Source organism: Nannizzia gypsea, genomic scaffold (genome assembly GCF_000150975.2).
Source record: "Nannizzia gypsea CBS 118893 supercont1.3 genomic scaffold, whole genome shotgun sequence".
Classification (NCBI taxonomy): domain Eukaryota; kingdom Fungi; phylum Ascomycota; class Eurotiomycetes; order Onygenales; family Arthrodermataceae; genus Nannizzia; species Nannizzia gypsea.
In genome coordinates this window covers 1,757,495-1,773,103 of record NW_003345199.1, presented here as the reverse complement: position 1 = coordinate 1,773,103, position 15,609 = coordinate 1,757,495, and the positions used below count along the sequence as shown (strand labels likewise).

At 48.4% G+C, this 15,609-nt stretch overlaps 9 protein-coding genes across 9 annotated transcripts; 6 read left to right on the top strand and 3 right to left on the bottom strand.

Annotated features, from left to right (window-relative positions):
- Positions 1 to 369: 369 nt before the first annotated feature.
- MGYG_04082 (CipA protein) lies at positions 370 to 1,420 on the bottom strand (the record flags this gene model as incomplete). The annotated part of the gene is made up of 2 exons (XM_003173861.1): positions 370 to 1,329; positions 1,388 to 1,420. 2 exons carry the CDS (start codon positions 1,418 to 1,420, stop codon positions 370 to 372), a joined length of 993 nt encoding a protein of 330 aa, XP_003173909.1.
- Positions 1,421 to 2,096: 676 nt separating this feature from the next.
- MGYG_04081 (hypothetical protein) lies at positions 2,097 to 3,133 on the bottom strand (the record flags this gene model as incomplete). Its single annotated transcript, XM_003173860.1, has 6 exons — positions 2,097 to 2,144; positions 2,199 to 2,277; positions 2,355 to 2,467; positions 2,528 to 2,802; positions 2,892 to 2,937; positions 3,017 to 3,133. The coding sequence occupies 6 exons, from the start codon at positions 3,131 to 3,133 to the stop codon at positions 2,097 to 2,099; spliced, it is 678 nt and encodes a 225-aa protein (XP_003173908.1).
- A 236-nt stretch (positions 3,134 to 3,369) lies between these two features.
- MGYG_04080 (replication factor C protein subunit 3) lies at positions 3,370 to 4,800 on the top strand (the record flags this gene model as incomplete). The annotated part of the gene is made up of 5 exons (XM_003173859.1): positions 3,370 to 3,509; positions 3,565 to 3,652; positions 3,709 to 3,883; positions 3,943 to 4,320; positions 4,388 to 4,800. 5 exons carry the CDS (start codon positions 3,370 to 3,372, stop codon positions 4,798 to 4,800), a joined length of 1,194 nt encoding a protein of 397 aa, XP_003173907.1.
- A 119-nt stretch (positions 4,801 to 4,919) lies between these two features.
- MGYG_04079 (dipeptidase 2) lies at positions 4,920 to 6,316 on the bottom strand (the record flags this gene model as incomplete). The annotated part of the gene is made up of 3 exons (XM_003173858.1): positions 4,920 to 5,802; positions 5,873 to 6,032; positions 6,103 to 6,316. 3 exons carry the CDS (start codon positions 6,314 to 6,316, stop codon positions 4,920 to 4,922), a joined length of 1,257 nt encoding a protein of 418 aa, XP_003173906.1.
- A 920-nt stretch (positions 6,317 to 7,236) lies between these two features.
- Positions 7,237 to 8,655, top strand: MGYG_04078 (hypothetical protein; the record flags this gene model as incomplete). Its single annotated transcript, XM_003173857.1, has 1 exon — positions 7,237 to 8,655. One exon carries the CDS (start codon positions 7,237 to 7,239, stop codon positions 8,653 to 8,655), a length of 1,419 nt encoding a protein of 472 aa, XP_003173905.1.
- Positions 8,656 to 9,164: 509 nt separating this feature from the next.
- MGYG_04077 (hypothetical protein) lies at positions 9,165 to 9,790 on the top strand (the record flags this gene model as incomplete). Its single annotated transcript, XM_003173856.1, has 2 exons — positions 9,165 to 9,380; positions 9,416 to 9,790. 2 exons carry the CDS (start codon positions 9,165 to 9,167, stop codon positions 9,788 to 9,790), a joined length of 591 nt encoding a protein of 196 aa, XP_003173904.1.
- Positions 9,791 to 10,449: 659 nt separating this feature from the next.
- On the top strand, positions 10,450 to 11,706 carry MGYG_04076 (hypothetical protein; the record flags this gene model as incomplete). The annotated part of the gene is made up of 2 exons (XM_003173855.1): positions 10,450 to 11,399; positions 11,472 to 11,706. The coding sequence occupies 2 exons, from the start codon at positions 10,450 to 10,452 to the stop codon at positions 11,704 to 11,706; spliced, it is 1,185 nt and encodes a 394-aa protein (XP_003173903.1).
- Positions 11,707 to 12,189: 483 nt separating this feature from the next.
- Positions 12,190 to 13,908, top strand: MGYG_04075 (hypothetical protein; the record flags this gene model as incomplete). The annotated part of the gene is made up of 1 exon (XM_003173854.1): positions 12,190 to 13,908. Exon 1 carries the CDS (start codon positions 12,229 to 12,231, stop codon positions 13,906 to 13,908), a length of 1,680 nt encoding a protein of 559 aa, XP_003173902.1. The 5' UTR covers positions 12,190 to 12,228.
- An 884-nt stretch (positions 13,909 to 14,792) lies between these two features.
- On the top strand, positions 14,793 to 15,140 carry MGYG_04074 (hypothetical protein; the record flags this gene model as incomplete). Its single annotated transcript, XM_003173853.1, has 1 exon — positions 14,793 to 15,140. The coding sequence occupies one exon, from the start codon at positions 14,793 to 14,795 to the stop codon at positions 15,138 to 15,140; it is 348 nt and encodes a 115-aa protein (XP_003173901.1).
- Between the last annotated feature and the right edge of the window lie 469 nt (positions 15,141 to 15,609).

Sequence of the window (15,609 nt, the reverse complement as noted above, 5' to 3'; positions counted from 1 at the left end):
TTTGCTCCCCGCAAGCAACCAATGGTTTTCCTCCCAGAGACGAAACACTTATTTAACTACCAGGTAAGTACTTACTTAACCAGTTAACTCGTTAATCAATCGGCGAATGTTAAGTTATGCTTCCCTTGACGATCTATATTTACGGATCTAGTGCATGCACAATATAGTTTTCCTGCCAGCGCTCTTGAGATTATTGGGCAGTTTATATATCTGCTTTAGTTACTAGAATTAGAAACACATTTGAGAAACAGGGGGCGGAAACTAAACCACAACATGACAACTGCTCAATGTTGCACTTCCCGTCACTATTCACTTCCATACTTCCCCTATCCCGGTGAAAGGTGATATACTATCCAGAGCCCGATCTAACTACCTGATGTCAGAGTAGCCCGTTCGGAATTCCTCGATATTTTCAATAGCAAACTTTGTCCGTTCATCAAGATTTTCCTTGGGTAAATTGAGCAAGTCATTCTGAAGGCCATGAACAGGCTCATATGCACCAGAGGCAAATCCCGGGCGCTCAGGGTAAAACACGCGTGTGTACAAGGCCCTCGCAAAGCCAATTCGTTCTCCCTGTTTGAACAATTCAACCCCGGCTTGATATCGCTTTTCCGACGGCTCATGAGTGATTTCCCAGTCCGCTTCTTTAGTTCCGGTCACCCGCAGGATGGATTGGAACATATCCTTCTGGCTCACAAGGAAAGACGAGATGTAAACATTCTTATTCCTGAAGCCTGAAATGGCCATGCGCTCATCCTCGCCATCATCGGGTTTTTCCTTTAGAGAAAGGAAATTTGCAACGGCTTTTCCCGTTTGGTTCCAGGTCGAGGTGTTGATGCGAGCTGTGCCGTCATCAAAAAATATCACCGAGCGGTTTTTGATATCGAATCCGTAGCAGTTAGTGCCTCCGACCAAGCTAAACTCGTACCAGAAACTAGTTACGAAATTGATCCAGCTGCTTTTACCAAGCTCCTCGACACGTTTATAGATCTCCCGCTGACCAGGCCCAATAAAAGCGTCGTCAGACAATGGATGGCTTGCATCCGACCCCCACCCATTTGGGACGATATAAGGAACTCCCGCCTCCGCTGCTGCTTCGACTAGTTTGAGTTGTATATCCTTGGGGGCAGAACTGGCCATGGTAATGATGAGAACATCTTGCCCCCGTAGCGCAGAGACTAGGGTAGGCTGATTGTCATAGTCGACTTTCGCAATTTTGACTCCGTCTGGCATCACAGCTTTGCTAACAGTTCGTGTGATTGCGGTCACTTCATGTTTTTGGGCCTTGAGGATCTCTCGAACAATAGGTCGTCCGATATTCCCAGTAGCCTAAGAGTCCAATCAGCTTATGGACAGGATGTTTAATTGTGAATTGTTCAACACTCACCCCGACAATAGCAACCTTCCGTAGATAGGACATGCTGAAAAAAAGGTGTGATTTTGATATCTGGATAAGTTGAAAATTTCCGAGTAGATTGCAGGATATGGAATCGACAGCTGAAAGTGGGCTGTAGAGGGTTGTATCGGGTCATATTTATATCGTTGTTATCCTGGTATTTGACGTCAAAGCAATAACCTGTCTGCTATCGAAAATGAGCACTCCGTTAACACCGCTCCCACCTTTTCCCCCTTGATATAGAGGATCTGACACTTTCGGATATGTTTGTTCATCCGCAATCCAAATCTTGTACATATGAGCCCGGACATTACCTTATGACATAAGCAAGTACCTCTCCCTTAAGTCCGGTTCACGGCTTTAAGAACATAGTCTTATCCCCGTCCACAAGTTGCGTCAAGCCAAATATGTAGGATTGAAGGATCAAGGGAATTCGGAAACATCCAGTTGACCGGCCTGTGTAGGTTAGAAGTGCAGACAGCTTGGATGACAATCTAAAATCGTGTAGGAACATGAAAGCCAAAGCAGCGGGACCCGTATAATCAAGGATTCATTCATTTGTTGTATGCTCATGAAAGATAGATACACTTAACCGATAGTTCTACTACCGGAAGCTTTTGACTCAAAGTGGGAGTGGCATGAGTCCAGAATGTCGTAATCGAGAGTAAAGACCGCGCACATAACTTATCCTTGGAGAGTATTACAGGGACTTCCCCATAAACTTCCGTTTCGAAAAGCTTAGCCACCACTACCGGTCACACCATTAGCATAAAATTTCCGTTGGAGATGCACAATAGCCTACCTTAGATGGCCCTTCACCTCCGGGATATAACCTGGTGTGAAGTCGGATTGCAAGTTCTTGTCGCACTTGTGATATATATCTGGGTTCATATTATTAATTCCTGGTCATGGTACGCTTTCACCAAGCTTAACTGCATGGGGCAGAAACACAACGTACTGTCTTAAAGCCTCAGCATCCTGGCGGTCCCTTGGAGGTTCAAATGCTTGGTTAAGAGGGAATGCAGCGTCGCCAGGTATCGCAAAGTGGTCGAGGGAGGCGTTGATAAGAGCCTAAAAGAGTCAACATCGATTGGCCAGATGCACACCCATCCAACCGAATTATAATGATACCTTCTCTGCCTCCCTTGAAGACATATTCGGCTTCACCTTGCCGAGACACTCGCTCACAAATAATATGCCATATATCATCATGCGGTCGGCGGGGCCTTTGATCTCGAAATTACGGAAGAATGTATTCGCACGGTATAGAGAGAGGACTTCATCAAGGCAGTCATATGATTCGCTGTCTGGGTCGATATCGAGGTCGGAGGACCCTGGAGGGAGTAGAGGTAGTGTGTATGCCGGACCTCGTGTGCGAGTGCGGAGGGGAAGGATAGGGAAGTTCCCTATTGATTCGAGTAAGCAATTATCCCCTCATAGCAGTATGGTATCTACTTCACGGAAATAACGGAGCTTATCTATGTGGATGTCATACCTATGGTCTGCACATTGGCTTCATCGAGGAAGATGGAGTGGTAGGCCTGGGTTGTGAGTTAGGTACCAATATATCTAGTGGGAAGAATATTTGACAGCTCACCGGCATTATTGCAGAAATATAACACAGTAAACGCAGAAATAAGCCGGATTGAATTCACTCCTGTGCCCTGTTGCGTGCCGTCTATCTGTCTGATACCACGTCTTCAAGGGCGAGCTTCGTTGACTATGGCGGGATGACATAGCGGCCGAAGTTACGCAGCGCCAGGCGGCGGAAGAGCGGGAATTTGTTTATCCGCTCCCGGCCTCTTTAAACGCGCCGCGAGCGCGCGTCAAAAACGGAAGATTAAGCTATCAAAAAGTAGTTGATAAAGGCCAATTGCTCCTCCTAGACTCTGCAAATATTAAAGATAGATCTCTAGAACCAACCTACTGGCATCTACTTACTGAATACCTAGAGATTGTCAATATATGCCAGAATGTCCGACTATGAAGATGATATGGACATCGATGCCCCGCCAGCCCGTGACACGGCCGCGTTTACTGCAGACCCTACAGACGTGAAAGGGAAGAGAATTGTTGCTGATTTACCGATTGAAGCGGGAGATAATCTTCCCTGGTGAGTAACCGGAAACGTCTTAGTATGTATGATATAACGCTAATTTACATGATAGGGTTGAGAAATATCGCCCGGATACGCTCGACGACGTCTCTGGACACCAAGATATCATAGCGACGATAAACAGATTTGTCGAATCAAACGTGAGAACAGACCATTATATTCAGTGTATGGAGCCTCTACTAAGATACCACGTTAGAGACTCCCTCATCTTCTGCTCTATGGCCCTCCAGGAACCGGAAAGACTTCCACAATCCTCGCGCTGGCGCGGCGGATTTATGGGTCAAAAAACATGCGCCAGATGGTTTTAGAACTCAACGCAAGTGACGATAGAGGAATCGATGTAGTGAGGGAACAGATCAAAACCTTTGCAAGTATGTCCTTACTTGGCAACCATAGAGCCAAAGCAGATTTACTAAGATGCATGGGTTAGGCACAAAGCAAATATTTTCAACAGCTCCTTCTTCCGGATCTGGCCTGGGGGCATTCAAGTTGATTATTCTTGATGAGGCAGATGCGATGACCTCCGCAGCTCAGATGGCACTACGTCGAATTATGGAAAAGTACACGGCCAACACCCGATTTTGTATTATTGCAAACTACACACACAAGCTTTCGCCTGCACTCCTTTCTCGATGCACGCGGTTCCGATTTAGTCCGTTGAAGGAGCAGGATATCAAAAGACTAGTTGATACCGTGATAGAAAAGGAGCAAGTGCAGATACAGCCAGATGCCATTGACAGTCTGGTTAAGTTGAGCAAGGGAGATATGAGACGAGCTCTCAATGTTCTTCAAGCCTGTCACGCGAGTAGTAAGTGCCATTCGCTTATTGCATTACTTTGTTCACTGTGTTTAGAGCGCTGACGAGTCGGACATAGGTATGCCGCTTCCTTCAAAAAAGGGTGATACTAGTGAACAGCCGCAGGACAGGGAAACTATAACTGAAGAAACGATATACACATGCATCGCTGCACCGCACCCAGCTGACATCAAAATGATTCTCGAAACCTTACTGTCAACGTCAGATGTGACTTCGTGTTTAAATACCGTACAAACCCTCAAGTCTAATAAAGGCCTAGCATTGGCTGATATAATCTCCGCACTGTCGACGGAACTTCAAAGTCTAGAGGTCCCTGCTCAAGTCAGGGTTTCCTGGATAGAAGGACTAGCAGATGTGGAATGGAGACTGTCAGGGGGCGGGAGTGAGTCTATACAGACGGGCGGTATGATTGGTGTTATACGCTCTGGCTGCGAGCTAATGAGCGATAAAGATATATTAATGAAAGAATAGACAGACGACTAGCCATTGATTCCTAGTCTGCAACAATTTTGTTCGTCAAGGTGCATCCGTGTGCTAATAATAATACTCGTAGCGAATATACAAAATATAACTAATGACTCCAAAACCGACTACCGTGGCTGGATATAATCCTGGAGTGGTCTCCTACACTTGGACAGCCGTGCAGAAACCTTTTCGACCTGACGCAGGACTCTCAGAATATTGTGGCCCATCAGGTTCTCGAGGTCTTTAACATGAACACCGCGGTTGGCCAGCTCCTGAATCAAATCCGGATAGTGAGAGACATCTTCAAGCCCCGTGGGAACACCATTCATACCATCGAAATCAGATCCGATTCCAACATGTTGATAGCCGATCAAGTCACCGATGTATTGAATATGGTCAGCAACATCAGATAGAGTAGCGTTACCTGACGAATTGACATAACCCGGCAAAAAGGTGACCATGATAACACCTCCATTCTCCTTGAGCATATGCAGTACGTCATCCGGCGCGTTTCTTGTATTTTTGCAGACGGTAAAGGCATTGGAATGAGAGAATATCACCGGTGCACGAGAGGTTTTCAGAACACCTCGCTGCGTATCTGCACTGGTATGCGAGATATCGACCATCATGCCTATGCGGTTCATTTCAAGCACCATCTCCTTGCCGGCGTCTGACAGGCCGCCATGCAGAGGCTTTGCAGGGTGCTCACTATCGGCGTACTTATTGTGACAGAAGTGAGTGAGGGTGGCATATCGGACCCCGAGATTGTAGTATGCTCGAAGGATACTGGCACTGTTTCCGATCTGATGGAGGCCCTCGATGCCCATCAGGCTGGAGATCTTGCCTGGCTGCTCCGCAAAGTTATCCTCCACGTCTGCTGCTGTCATGGCGCGGACGAGGAAATCCGGGTATCGCTGGATGAGCCGCTGCACCAGGTCGATCTGCTGGAAGGTATCATGCACGCTCTTTGAATAAACTGAATCATCGTACTTGTCTGATTCTTCCGGGCTTTTGACTACATTAGCCGTGAATCAATTGATATAACCCGTATAGCTAGCAATGCTAGTGTTCTTCTTACCAGTCGACGTAGACACTCCAGAACTGACCTCCTACACGGCCCTTCCGAAGCCTGGGGAAGTCTACATGCATGGGCAAGCTGTCTTCAACTGTGAAGTTCTTCTGATAGATGTCATTCCCATACAGCCCGCGAATGAGCCCGGGGAAGTCATTGTGTGTATCTGTTCAACATCTCAGCCAGATGCCATGCATGCCCATGTTTTGAACGAACAGATAGTTAGCTCGGCTTACCTATCAATGGGTTCTCTCGCATCAGCCTATCCACATCGACGCCTCTTGTTCCGCTGCTCACGCGGCCGTACGAGACGCAGGCGTAGAGTGCGCCGGCCAAACAGACAGCCTGAGCAAGCCGCTGAGCCATGATGCGCCAGCCAGGGCGTCTCGGGGCTTCTCGATGTTCAACATCGAGCTCTCCGAGGAGGAGACTTGCCTTCTTATCAGACATCTCGTTGTGCAGCGGTTTTGAATCAAGTCAGACCCAGAGCGTCAAGGTCGGTTCAACCAGTTATGCAGAAGTTCAGCCAAAGCACACACGACAGCTCCAGGTTCCAACTTAACCCGCAAACCTGAGCATCAACAAGGCTTCGAGAAAAAAGAAAACATCAATGTCAAGCATTTCCGGCTTCTGCAGAGGGGAAAGGGTCCTCGGCTGTGGAGTGAAACGCCCTTGCAAGAAGCAAAGAGATCCCTACCGAAGGGCGCACTTGATTACGGGCAGACAACCATCCAGTCCTCCCCAGGAACAGAGGAATTGGTTACAGGCTGGACAAGCTGAGAGGCGCTGGACGCTGGACGCTGGAGTCTCTTTGTATCGTCCAAAGGCTCGCATCACCGATGATTCTGATTCGTGTGTTCGTGTTTGATGCCTGTCGAAGACTCTCAGCAGTTCATAGGATCCAGAGATAAACGACAGGGACACCGGGAAAGACGGAAGACGCAGCTAAGATGCTTGCTCTATTTTACATAAACCGGACGAAAATGGAAGTATTACAGGCAAATGCTTCTTCTCTTTGGCGAATATCCGGCCAACAGCAGCCCGCCGTTTGATAGAGGATTCCACGGTTCACCACCCACAGTCACCAAAAAAACCCCGGTCAAAACGAGCAAAAGCAAGCCTGCCTCTTCCTCGGAGAAAACAAAGGATAACTAGATCAAACTAGGTATATAACCAGTTTATCCCCCACTTGGGCCCCTCGATGGTGACTGCCGATAGCCCAGAGGATCTAGCTACGAGTCCCCTCGATATACGTACAGCTACGTATAACTACGCAGCCGCGGGACTTTTTCAGTCTCGAACAACGACAGAAAGGCCACCGAGGAACTTCCAACGGACCAATTGATACAAGGAGAAACGAAGAAAGAAAGATGTTGAACTCAGCGTCACTGTTGACGGTCTCCCTGCTGGCTCAGGCTACTGCAGCAGAGACGGTGCTGGGAGCCTACATCTTCTCTCGCCATGGAGACCGGACGTCCAAGTCGACTCCTCCCACTGTCCTGACTGACCTGGGATACAGCCAGGTCTACTCGTCTGGCAGATACTACCGTGACCGATACATCTCTTCCTCGTCTTCTTCGCAGGTGCTAGGTATCAGCCCAAACATCATCTCTCCTGGCGAGATCACGGCCTCGGCTCCCCAGGACGAGGTCCTCCAAAAGTCAGCCCTCGCCTTCTTCCAGGGCCTCTACCCGCCAGCCGGCAAGGAAGCAAAGACGACTCTGCGTAATGGCACCGTCGTCGAGGCTCCAATGGATGGATACCAGCTCATTGCCATAGAGCAGGTCAAGTCTGGCTCCAACAGTGAGAACGTCGCCTGGCTGCAGAGCGCCAGTGCATGCCATAACGCAAAAGTCAGCAGCAACAACTACTTCGCTTCCAAGGAGTACAAAGACCTGTCCAAGTCGACTGAGAGCTTCTACAAGGACCTCACTCCGCTGGTGAAAGACAGTATTCCTGCAGACAAAGTCAGCTTCAAGAATGCATATACCGTTTTCGACCTGCTCAACGTTGCCTCCATCCACAACTCATCAGACTCCTTCCCATCTCTGCCAGGCAATGTTTATGTTCAGCTACAGTCCCTGGCTAATGTCCATGAGTACGGTTTGGCATACAATGCCTCGGAGCCCATCCGTGCTGTTAGCGGAGCCCTCTTGGCCGGCGAAGTGCTCAACTCCTTCATGGACACCATCAAATCGCACCAGACCAAGCCAAAGGTTAACGTCCAGTTCGGAGCATATGCTACTTTCTTATCCTTCTTTGGCTTGACCAAGCTCCCCGCTGCCAACAATGACTTTAACGGTATACCAGATTATGCCTCCACCATGGCCTTTGAACTTGTCACCAACGCCAGAATTTCTCCTGACTCCTTCCCGGCTGAATCTGACATTAGTGTCCGCTTCCTCTTCCACAACGGAACCACCATCCCTGGCACATCTAATACCGAGCCAACCGTCTATCCTCTCTTCGGCCAGGAGAAGACTCTCCTCCCTTGGTCCGACTTTGTCTCGTACATGAAGGAGATTGCCATCACCTCTCAGGATCAATGGTGCCAGGCCTGTGGTAGCGCAAGTGAAGGCTGCTCCAGCGGTTCCTCATCTGGCCCTTCTGCCTCGTCCAACAACGACAGTGGCATCTCCAAGCCCGTGGCTGGCGTTATCGGTGCTTTGGTTACGCTCTCAGTTATCCTCGGCGTGCAGGCCCTTGTCTTCTTTGTTGGCGGGTTCACTATCGCACGCAAGAATAAACGGGTAGATAGTGCCGGCGAAATGTCCAAAGGGTCCGTTTGAGAGAGAGATGGAAGAGAATGTCCTTATGAATTGATATGTTCTTACGACCCTCAGGCTCATACGAGTTATTGAGTCTGCTTTTATATAACTACGATTCCACATTCATTTTACCTTGAAACTACTCAACATCTAATTGCTCTCATCATATTTATTAACAATTAACCCCATTGATGGAAGGTTATAGATAAATACTGCCTTTAGATATCCTTCAGTATAAAGCATACATAGACGCTGACGGGGCTTTAAAACACTATCTAGCGGACCCAACTTTCTTCCAGAAAAAGCCCGCCGGACCAGAGCTGATAGAGAAAGAGCTTATCTTGGTCGGGAAAGAGAGGGGGCTTCTCGAGTATCATTATAAAACATAATTATTAGTTGAGATATCAAGACCTGAGTCATCTGTGTTTAAATATATCCAGGAAATATTTTGATGAGATCATCCTCGCCTCCCTACGCGTGTTTAGCTCTATGAAGCGGTCGGTTCACTCGCTATCAGCACCCCAATATTCATGGCAAATACTTGTATTGAATTGGCCACGAAGGCTGATACTATCTACCGTGATGAGACAGGATTTGATGACAGCCTCAAGATCAACATTGATTTTGAAAAGGTGGAGTTCGTCGAAACCCTGAGAAGTTCAGAGGCATCGTCAATATTTCATGTCAACTACTATGGCAAGGCGCGAGTCCTGAAAAGTCGTATGTGCCCTCTTCCTAACCTCAACGTTTGTCTTCTTTTCTAATCAGGATACAGACGTAGTTCCACAATAACGAAGATCCTAGAAATGCACCTGACCGTCTTCGTGATTTAAACCGCGCTCGCTGTGAAATTCGAGCCTATTGCCGCCTCAAACAGTTCGGAATATGTGATGCCGGTTTCGTTCCCAAGTTTTACGGGTTTGTGGTAGATATCGACCCGGCGACCTGTGCTCCTCATCTTGATGCTTTTCAACAAGATGTTAACCCTCCCTGTACCATTCTAATCGAGTACCTGTCGAAGCATCAGCCATTGGACTGCGTCAATTACACACCAGAGAAACTTCGAAAGGCAGTTATTGGCATCCAGCAAATTCACTCTGCCCGAGTCGAGCACAATGATTTGATACTGCAATTGTTCTCCCCAAAAACAGCTTAATTAGAGAAAAGGAACGTCAGGGGCTCGAGTTTGAAGCTGCTGTTGTTGAAAGTTTTGGGCAATTGCTTGCTTGTCGTCTCGCTACCCCTATGTTTATTCAGGAATACCTACTAATGATCTCTACAGGAAAAAGACCAGAAAAAAGGTCTCCCGCCCAATACCAAGTTCTACTAGAAGAATTACCTCTGGGGAGACGCCGAGAATACTAAGGCTACAAAAGCTGCTTATCAACCGCCATAACTAACACGAAGGGATCAAAGCTTAGAGCTAGGGCCGGGGTGATCGGGTAGTTACCCAGTGCTAGTCGCTTTGCTGCCACCAGCTCGATTTTGTTCGTCGTTCGAGGGATAGTTCATAGATCCAGCACTATTGCAAGTCGGCGAGAATGTGATATGCCATGCGTGTAAAACAGCACGACCCCCTCTATATGTACGTATCGTCACTCTGGGCCGCAGCCTTACTGCCTCCGGCCCTCGAAGAATATGCATGAGGAAGGGGGCTGTCTGGTTTGGCCCCGGCGCTTACGCAACTCTGACCACCTAGGTGCCAGCTCACAGACGAACTATGCAAAGCTATCTGGGCGGTTAGAGATGGTGATAAAACAACATCATGTTGTTCACGACATCTCTACTCCGTAGAGCCTCTGGCATCTAGACATGATGGCAGAAGGTGATAACGGTGTTCTCGCTGCACTCGGTGCTCTTCTTGGCTATGTCGGTGCCGAAGCCGCAACCACTGCGCCGTTTGAGCATCTCCTCTGGCCGCAACGGCAGCTATCCAACTTCTCGTGGCGCTCGGCCGCGACAGCAGCGTTGTTAATGCCCATGGGCGGCCCGCTACATAAAGCCGCCCTGGAGACCTTTGACGCACTGCACCGGCATGGCCTCTTTCGCGGTTCCCATCGTGGGCATATGCTTAGCACTGCATTCTTCAGGGAGATCGGATGGACCTACACCATGCACGATTTGGGGTTCACAGGGAAGCCAAAGGCGATCCGAAACTGCTTGTGGGTAAGCGCCTTAAGCCTGCTGGGTTCTCCCCAGTTGGACGGTGGAAGCAGGCAAGAAGAGAAGCGAGAAATCGCACGAGACCAAGAGGTCAGAGCCCGGATATCCTGCCACCACCTGATTTTCTCTCAAGCAACGGAAGAAGATAAGGCTTCTGCTGCCCTACCATGCGTGCGCGAGGGCGTGAAGACACCCGGGCCTCGCATCTTTCTATTGCTCCTCGCCACTGAGTCAACAGCCGTTATCCTCGCCGTTATCCTTGCGGTAATCTGGAAGACGTTCTGGGCCATCCTATGGCTCGCGCCCCTTATACTGCGGCTACTAAGCGCCCTCTTCGCCGTCCACCGTGAACCCCTTCAGTCCCCTAAACTCACGCCCAAAGACCACCCTTGCGACTTCGAAATCCACAGCCCTGAGTCTAATGGAGACTTCATGGTCTTTACCGGCCCGCCTGCCCTTATACAACAGTTCATGCGACACTACGGCCACCCCTGCCGGAGCCGCACGCGGGAGAGTCTCCAGCTCACCATCATCTTCCTGCTAGGATGCGTTTTTCCGCTGGGTCTGGTGGCCTCGACGCTCTTTATGCCTCTCTATCTGCGGTACGTCTGGTTTGGGTACCAGATATTCTTGGTCATAGGGCTGCATGTTGCGCGGTATTCGCAGTTTGTTAGGCGACTGTCCACGGATGCGGCTATCGTGGAGGCGTTTGAACGGGACGAGAGGTTCGCTTCGCGTGGAGAGGGCTCCTTGCTTTTTGGACAGACGAGGCATAGCCCTGGCACGATTAGGGTCGACCTGAAGGTGAAGTCCTACGGCAAGCATGCCGCAGCGAGGAAAGCCGCGCAGGAGCTGCTGATAGGCCGCAATGAGGATATCGAGGCGACCCTTGGAGAAGAGCTGCAGTAAACATGGAAGCGTTATTACCTATCCGAGCTGGACCTCGGTTATGCTCATCAGGTGGCCTGTAACAATATTACTCCGCCCCGAGCCTCACATTTTTCACTTAAGTAGCCAATCATAAATTTTATTAAACAAAGCTAAATAGTCTGCCCAATAAATCAAGTTACAATATTTTTGATGCTATTGATTGGCTGATCAGGAGGTATATAAAGTCCTAATGATTAATGAATGATAGGGATGGGTAGTTACAAATAAACAAAATATATATATATCCCCATATATATACACAAAGCAGGCTCAGTGTCAACTCATACAACCCCAATTGCATCCGCTTCAGTGAGCCAGATGTTAGGGAGTCTCTGCTGCAGATATTGAACGGCAGAACAGAGAGAGTGAGAAGGGAGCCACCCGGCTAGGTACCTAGGTAGCTAATTTAGTGACTTCAAGCCTCCCGAGCGAGTTCCACGAACAAACCACCTCCCCATCACCCTCGCAACCAGAGCTCGAGAACAGCTTTGAAAAGCAAACATGTCTGCCCACTACGACACCGAGCCTCCTCCAACAGCCTCTGCGACCCTCCATACCACCGTCGGGCCCATCCATATCTCCCTATTTGCACGCCAGACACCGCTCGCGTGCAAGAACTTCCTCCAGCACTGTCTAGATGGATACTACGAGAACACCACATTCCACCGCGTGGTACCCAATTTCATTATCCAGGGCGGCGATCCTACCGGCTCTGGCTCAGGAGGCTCTTCCATATACGAATACCCTGAGTTTGAGTATGATCCGCGTGATGGCGAAAAGGTCGTATTTAAAGATGAATTCCACAGCCGGCTGCGGTTCAACAGGCGCGGCCTCCTCGGCCTGGCGAAAAGTGAGGATGGTACATACGGGAGCCAATTCTTCATTACACTGGCGAATGTGGAAAGAGATTTGAAAAATACCTGTACTATGTTTGGTAGGGTGGAAGGAGAGAGCATATACAAGGTTGCAAGCATTGCAGAGGCAGAGCTGGTAGAAGGTTCTGACCGACCAATGTACGCTGTGAAGATTACTGGGTGTGAGATAGATCAGTTGGGCCCTTTCGAAGGGCAATTGAAACGGAGGGAACGTATAGCTGTTGCGGACAAGGGCCCCGAAGAAGCGCCTGTAAAGGGGAAAAAGAAGAAAAAGGCTAAAGTGGGAAAGGCGCTTTTGAGCTTCGCGGGTGACGAAGAGGATGGCGAGGCTATATCACCAACTAAGCCGAAGTTCAATACCCGACTTGTCAGGGAAGAGGAGGAGGCTGCATCGGTAGCGAAGAAACAGGCGCAAAGTAAGAAAGCTGACGGGGACACGCATAAACCAGCGCCGGCGCAACCACCCACCGAGCTCCCTGCCAGGAAAAAGAAGGAGATACCAAAAGCACCCCCTCGGGAGCCAGATCCAAACTCACAACTTCCAATACCCAACCCTGAATCACCATCTCGCTCTGCATCTCCTTCAAGTTCAGTATCAGAATCGCCACCGCCTCGCCAGTCATTACTCTCTAAAACAAATGCTGAAATTGCTGCGCTCAAGGCATCTATGAAGCGGAGCACGGCTGCTGCACCTGCAGAGCCCGCCAGGAAGAAATCAGCTCTAGAGTCACTGATACCAGAAACATCAATACGCGGAGCTAGAAAGAAGACAGCGGCAGGGAACTCGTCACAAGATGCAATTGCACTAGACATGTTCAATGCTTTCAAAGCCAAGCTTGAAAACGCAGAATCTACCTCTAAATCATCCAAATCAAAACGAGAACACAATACCAGCTCTAAATCAGAAGAGAAGAAAGATACAGAACAGCCAAACGAGCAGGACGATGAAGAAGAACAGGTCTGTGACCTTCACTTTGTTGCCGGGTGTCTATCATGTCGTTCTTGGGATGCCCCTGAGTCAGAAAGGGCTGGGGGAGCAGACAACGACGACGACGACGACGACACAGGTTGGATGACGCATACACTTCAATTTGGTAAAGACACTCTTGGAAAAGATCTAGGTTGGAAGCGAAAACACCAGGAAAATGATGATTTGGTTGTTATTGATCCCCGGCAAAAGGAAAAAGAGATTACTGGTGCCGGCGGGAGGAAGAGAGAGCGTGAAAGGAAAAGGAAACTTGAGACAGGGCAGGATAGAGAATGGGATCGAAGAGATGCTAAGAAGGCTGGGAGTAGTCGCTCATGACTGGTTTGTACGAGCAAGGATATTGAATATAACAATGAACACTATGGCGTGTTTTGACACTACGTTTACAATTGACAGGGGACAAGCCACCTTGTGTTTCTCCCTCTAAATAGATAAATGTAACAACCGTAGAGTGGATGTAGATGATAGATCAAAATGAGTAAATTATACAGCATTTCAAAACCAGGTCGGGAGGGGGAGAGTGTGTGTTCCCCAACAGCATTAAACACGGGTTTGATCACAAACCAGGCGAGACAAAAAGCAAACAAAAACATAGACAGAAACACAGACTTTGATATGCAAATGCAGGACAAAAGACAGGAAGAGGATAGAAAATAAAAGAAACCTGATAGGAAAAGAACTATCATATAATACCTTTTCCCCCTTTGATAAAAGAAAAGAAATAGGACAGTGAAGAACAACCAATCCTTCAGATACCACAAACTAGACCAAACCATTAGGACCGGGACGGAAAGCCGATAAGATGGGACGGGAGTAGAGATGAGATGAACAGGAAACTCGGGAAATTGTTTATGATTTTTTTAAGAAAAATGACCGACGAAAAAGAAAAGGGAAGGAAAAGGGCAGAAGAAAGGGGAGTGTAAAAGATAATTAAAGTAGCTGACTTCGAGGAAGTAGAAAAGCAGCCCCAATTGACTAGACCTTATCGAGATAGGTCCTTGGAAACAGGAACAATAGCAGAAAGAATGCACAGGAAGAGAGACAAAACCAAAGCAGGGGGGCCGGGGGATGAAGGGAAACGCAGCGGCATACTAATCTCCGTCTTCGGTAAAACGGTAATTAGCGAGCTGCCGCGTTGCGCAGTGTAGTTGACAGTAAATCAAGGCAAAAATGGGGTAAACGGCAAGATAACAGATAGGGGAATGCAGTCGCCATGGCACGTTAATAATTCTTTCCTTTTCAACGAGAAATTCTCGTTTGAGATTCATCATTCGAATTTAGATTCGAACTTGATCTCCGTTTTCCTTCTCTTCCTCCGCCATTCCATACTCACCGCAGGCAAAAACTGGACTTCAACACACAAAAACGACGAGGGCCTAGCTCAACACGAGGGCAAGAAACAAAATCAAAACCAAAATAGACGAATAAACGCGAAAAAGTGTACCATTCATCCCGTCGTCTTGAAAGCTTTCCAATTTCCAGTCACTCGGTGGTTGGAATCGAAACAGCGTTCAACAAAAAGGAAACTTGTAAACGTTGGTATCGATTGACTTTCGGTTGGATTGGGTTGCCCCAGGGTCGATCCAGACATCATTTGTGGCAAGCGATGATGGCGGCGACCGTAGATTATTAAAATCTAGCCATGTCTTAAACCAGTATGAAACAAACAATGAAACACAAACAGGACAGGTCAGCAAATAAAATCGTCAAAAACTTTTGGGGACTTCTGGTATGGCGGCGACGGGTAAAAACTGGGGTTGCAGCTCGTCTTGTTCCTTTTCTGCTGCTGTGGGGACCTTGGCTGGTTATTTGTTTTCTTTTTTTTATTCATTTTCTTCCTCTGTTAATTTCTGGGGGTCGGTAAAGTCATTTCGTCATCCATCATCGAATCGTAAAGGGGACGCTGGCGTGTGCATTGGTTGGGATTGTTGAATTGTTCTCATTTGTTGTTGTGCTCTCTTCCCCTGGACTTAACTGCTGTCTGATATATGAGGGGATTGTCGTGGATCCTTCCTTTCG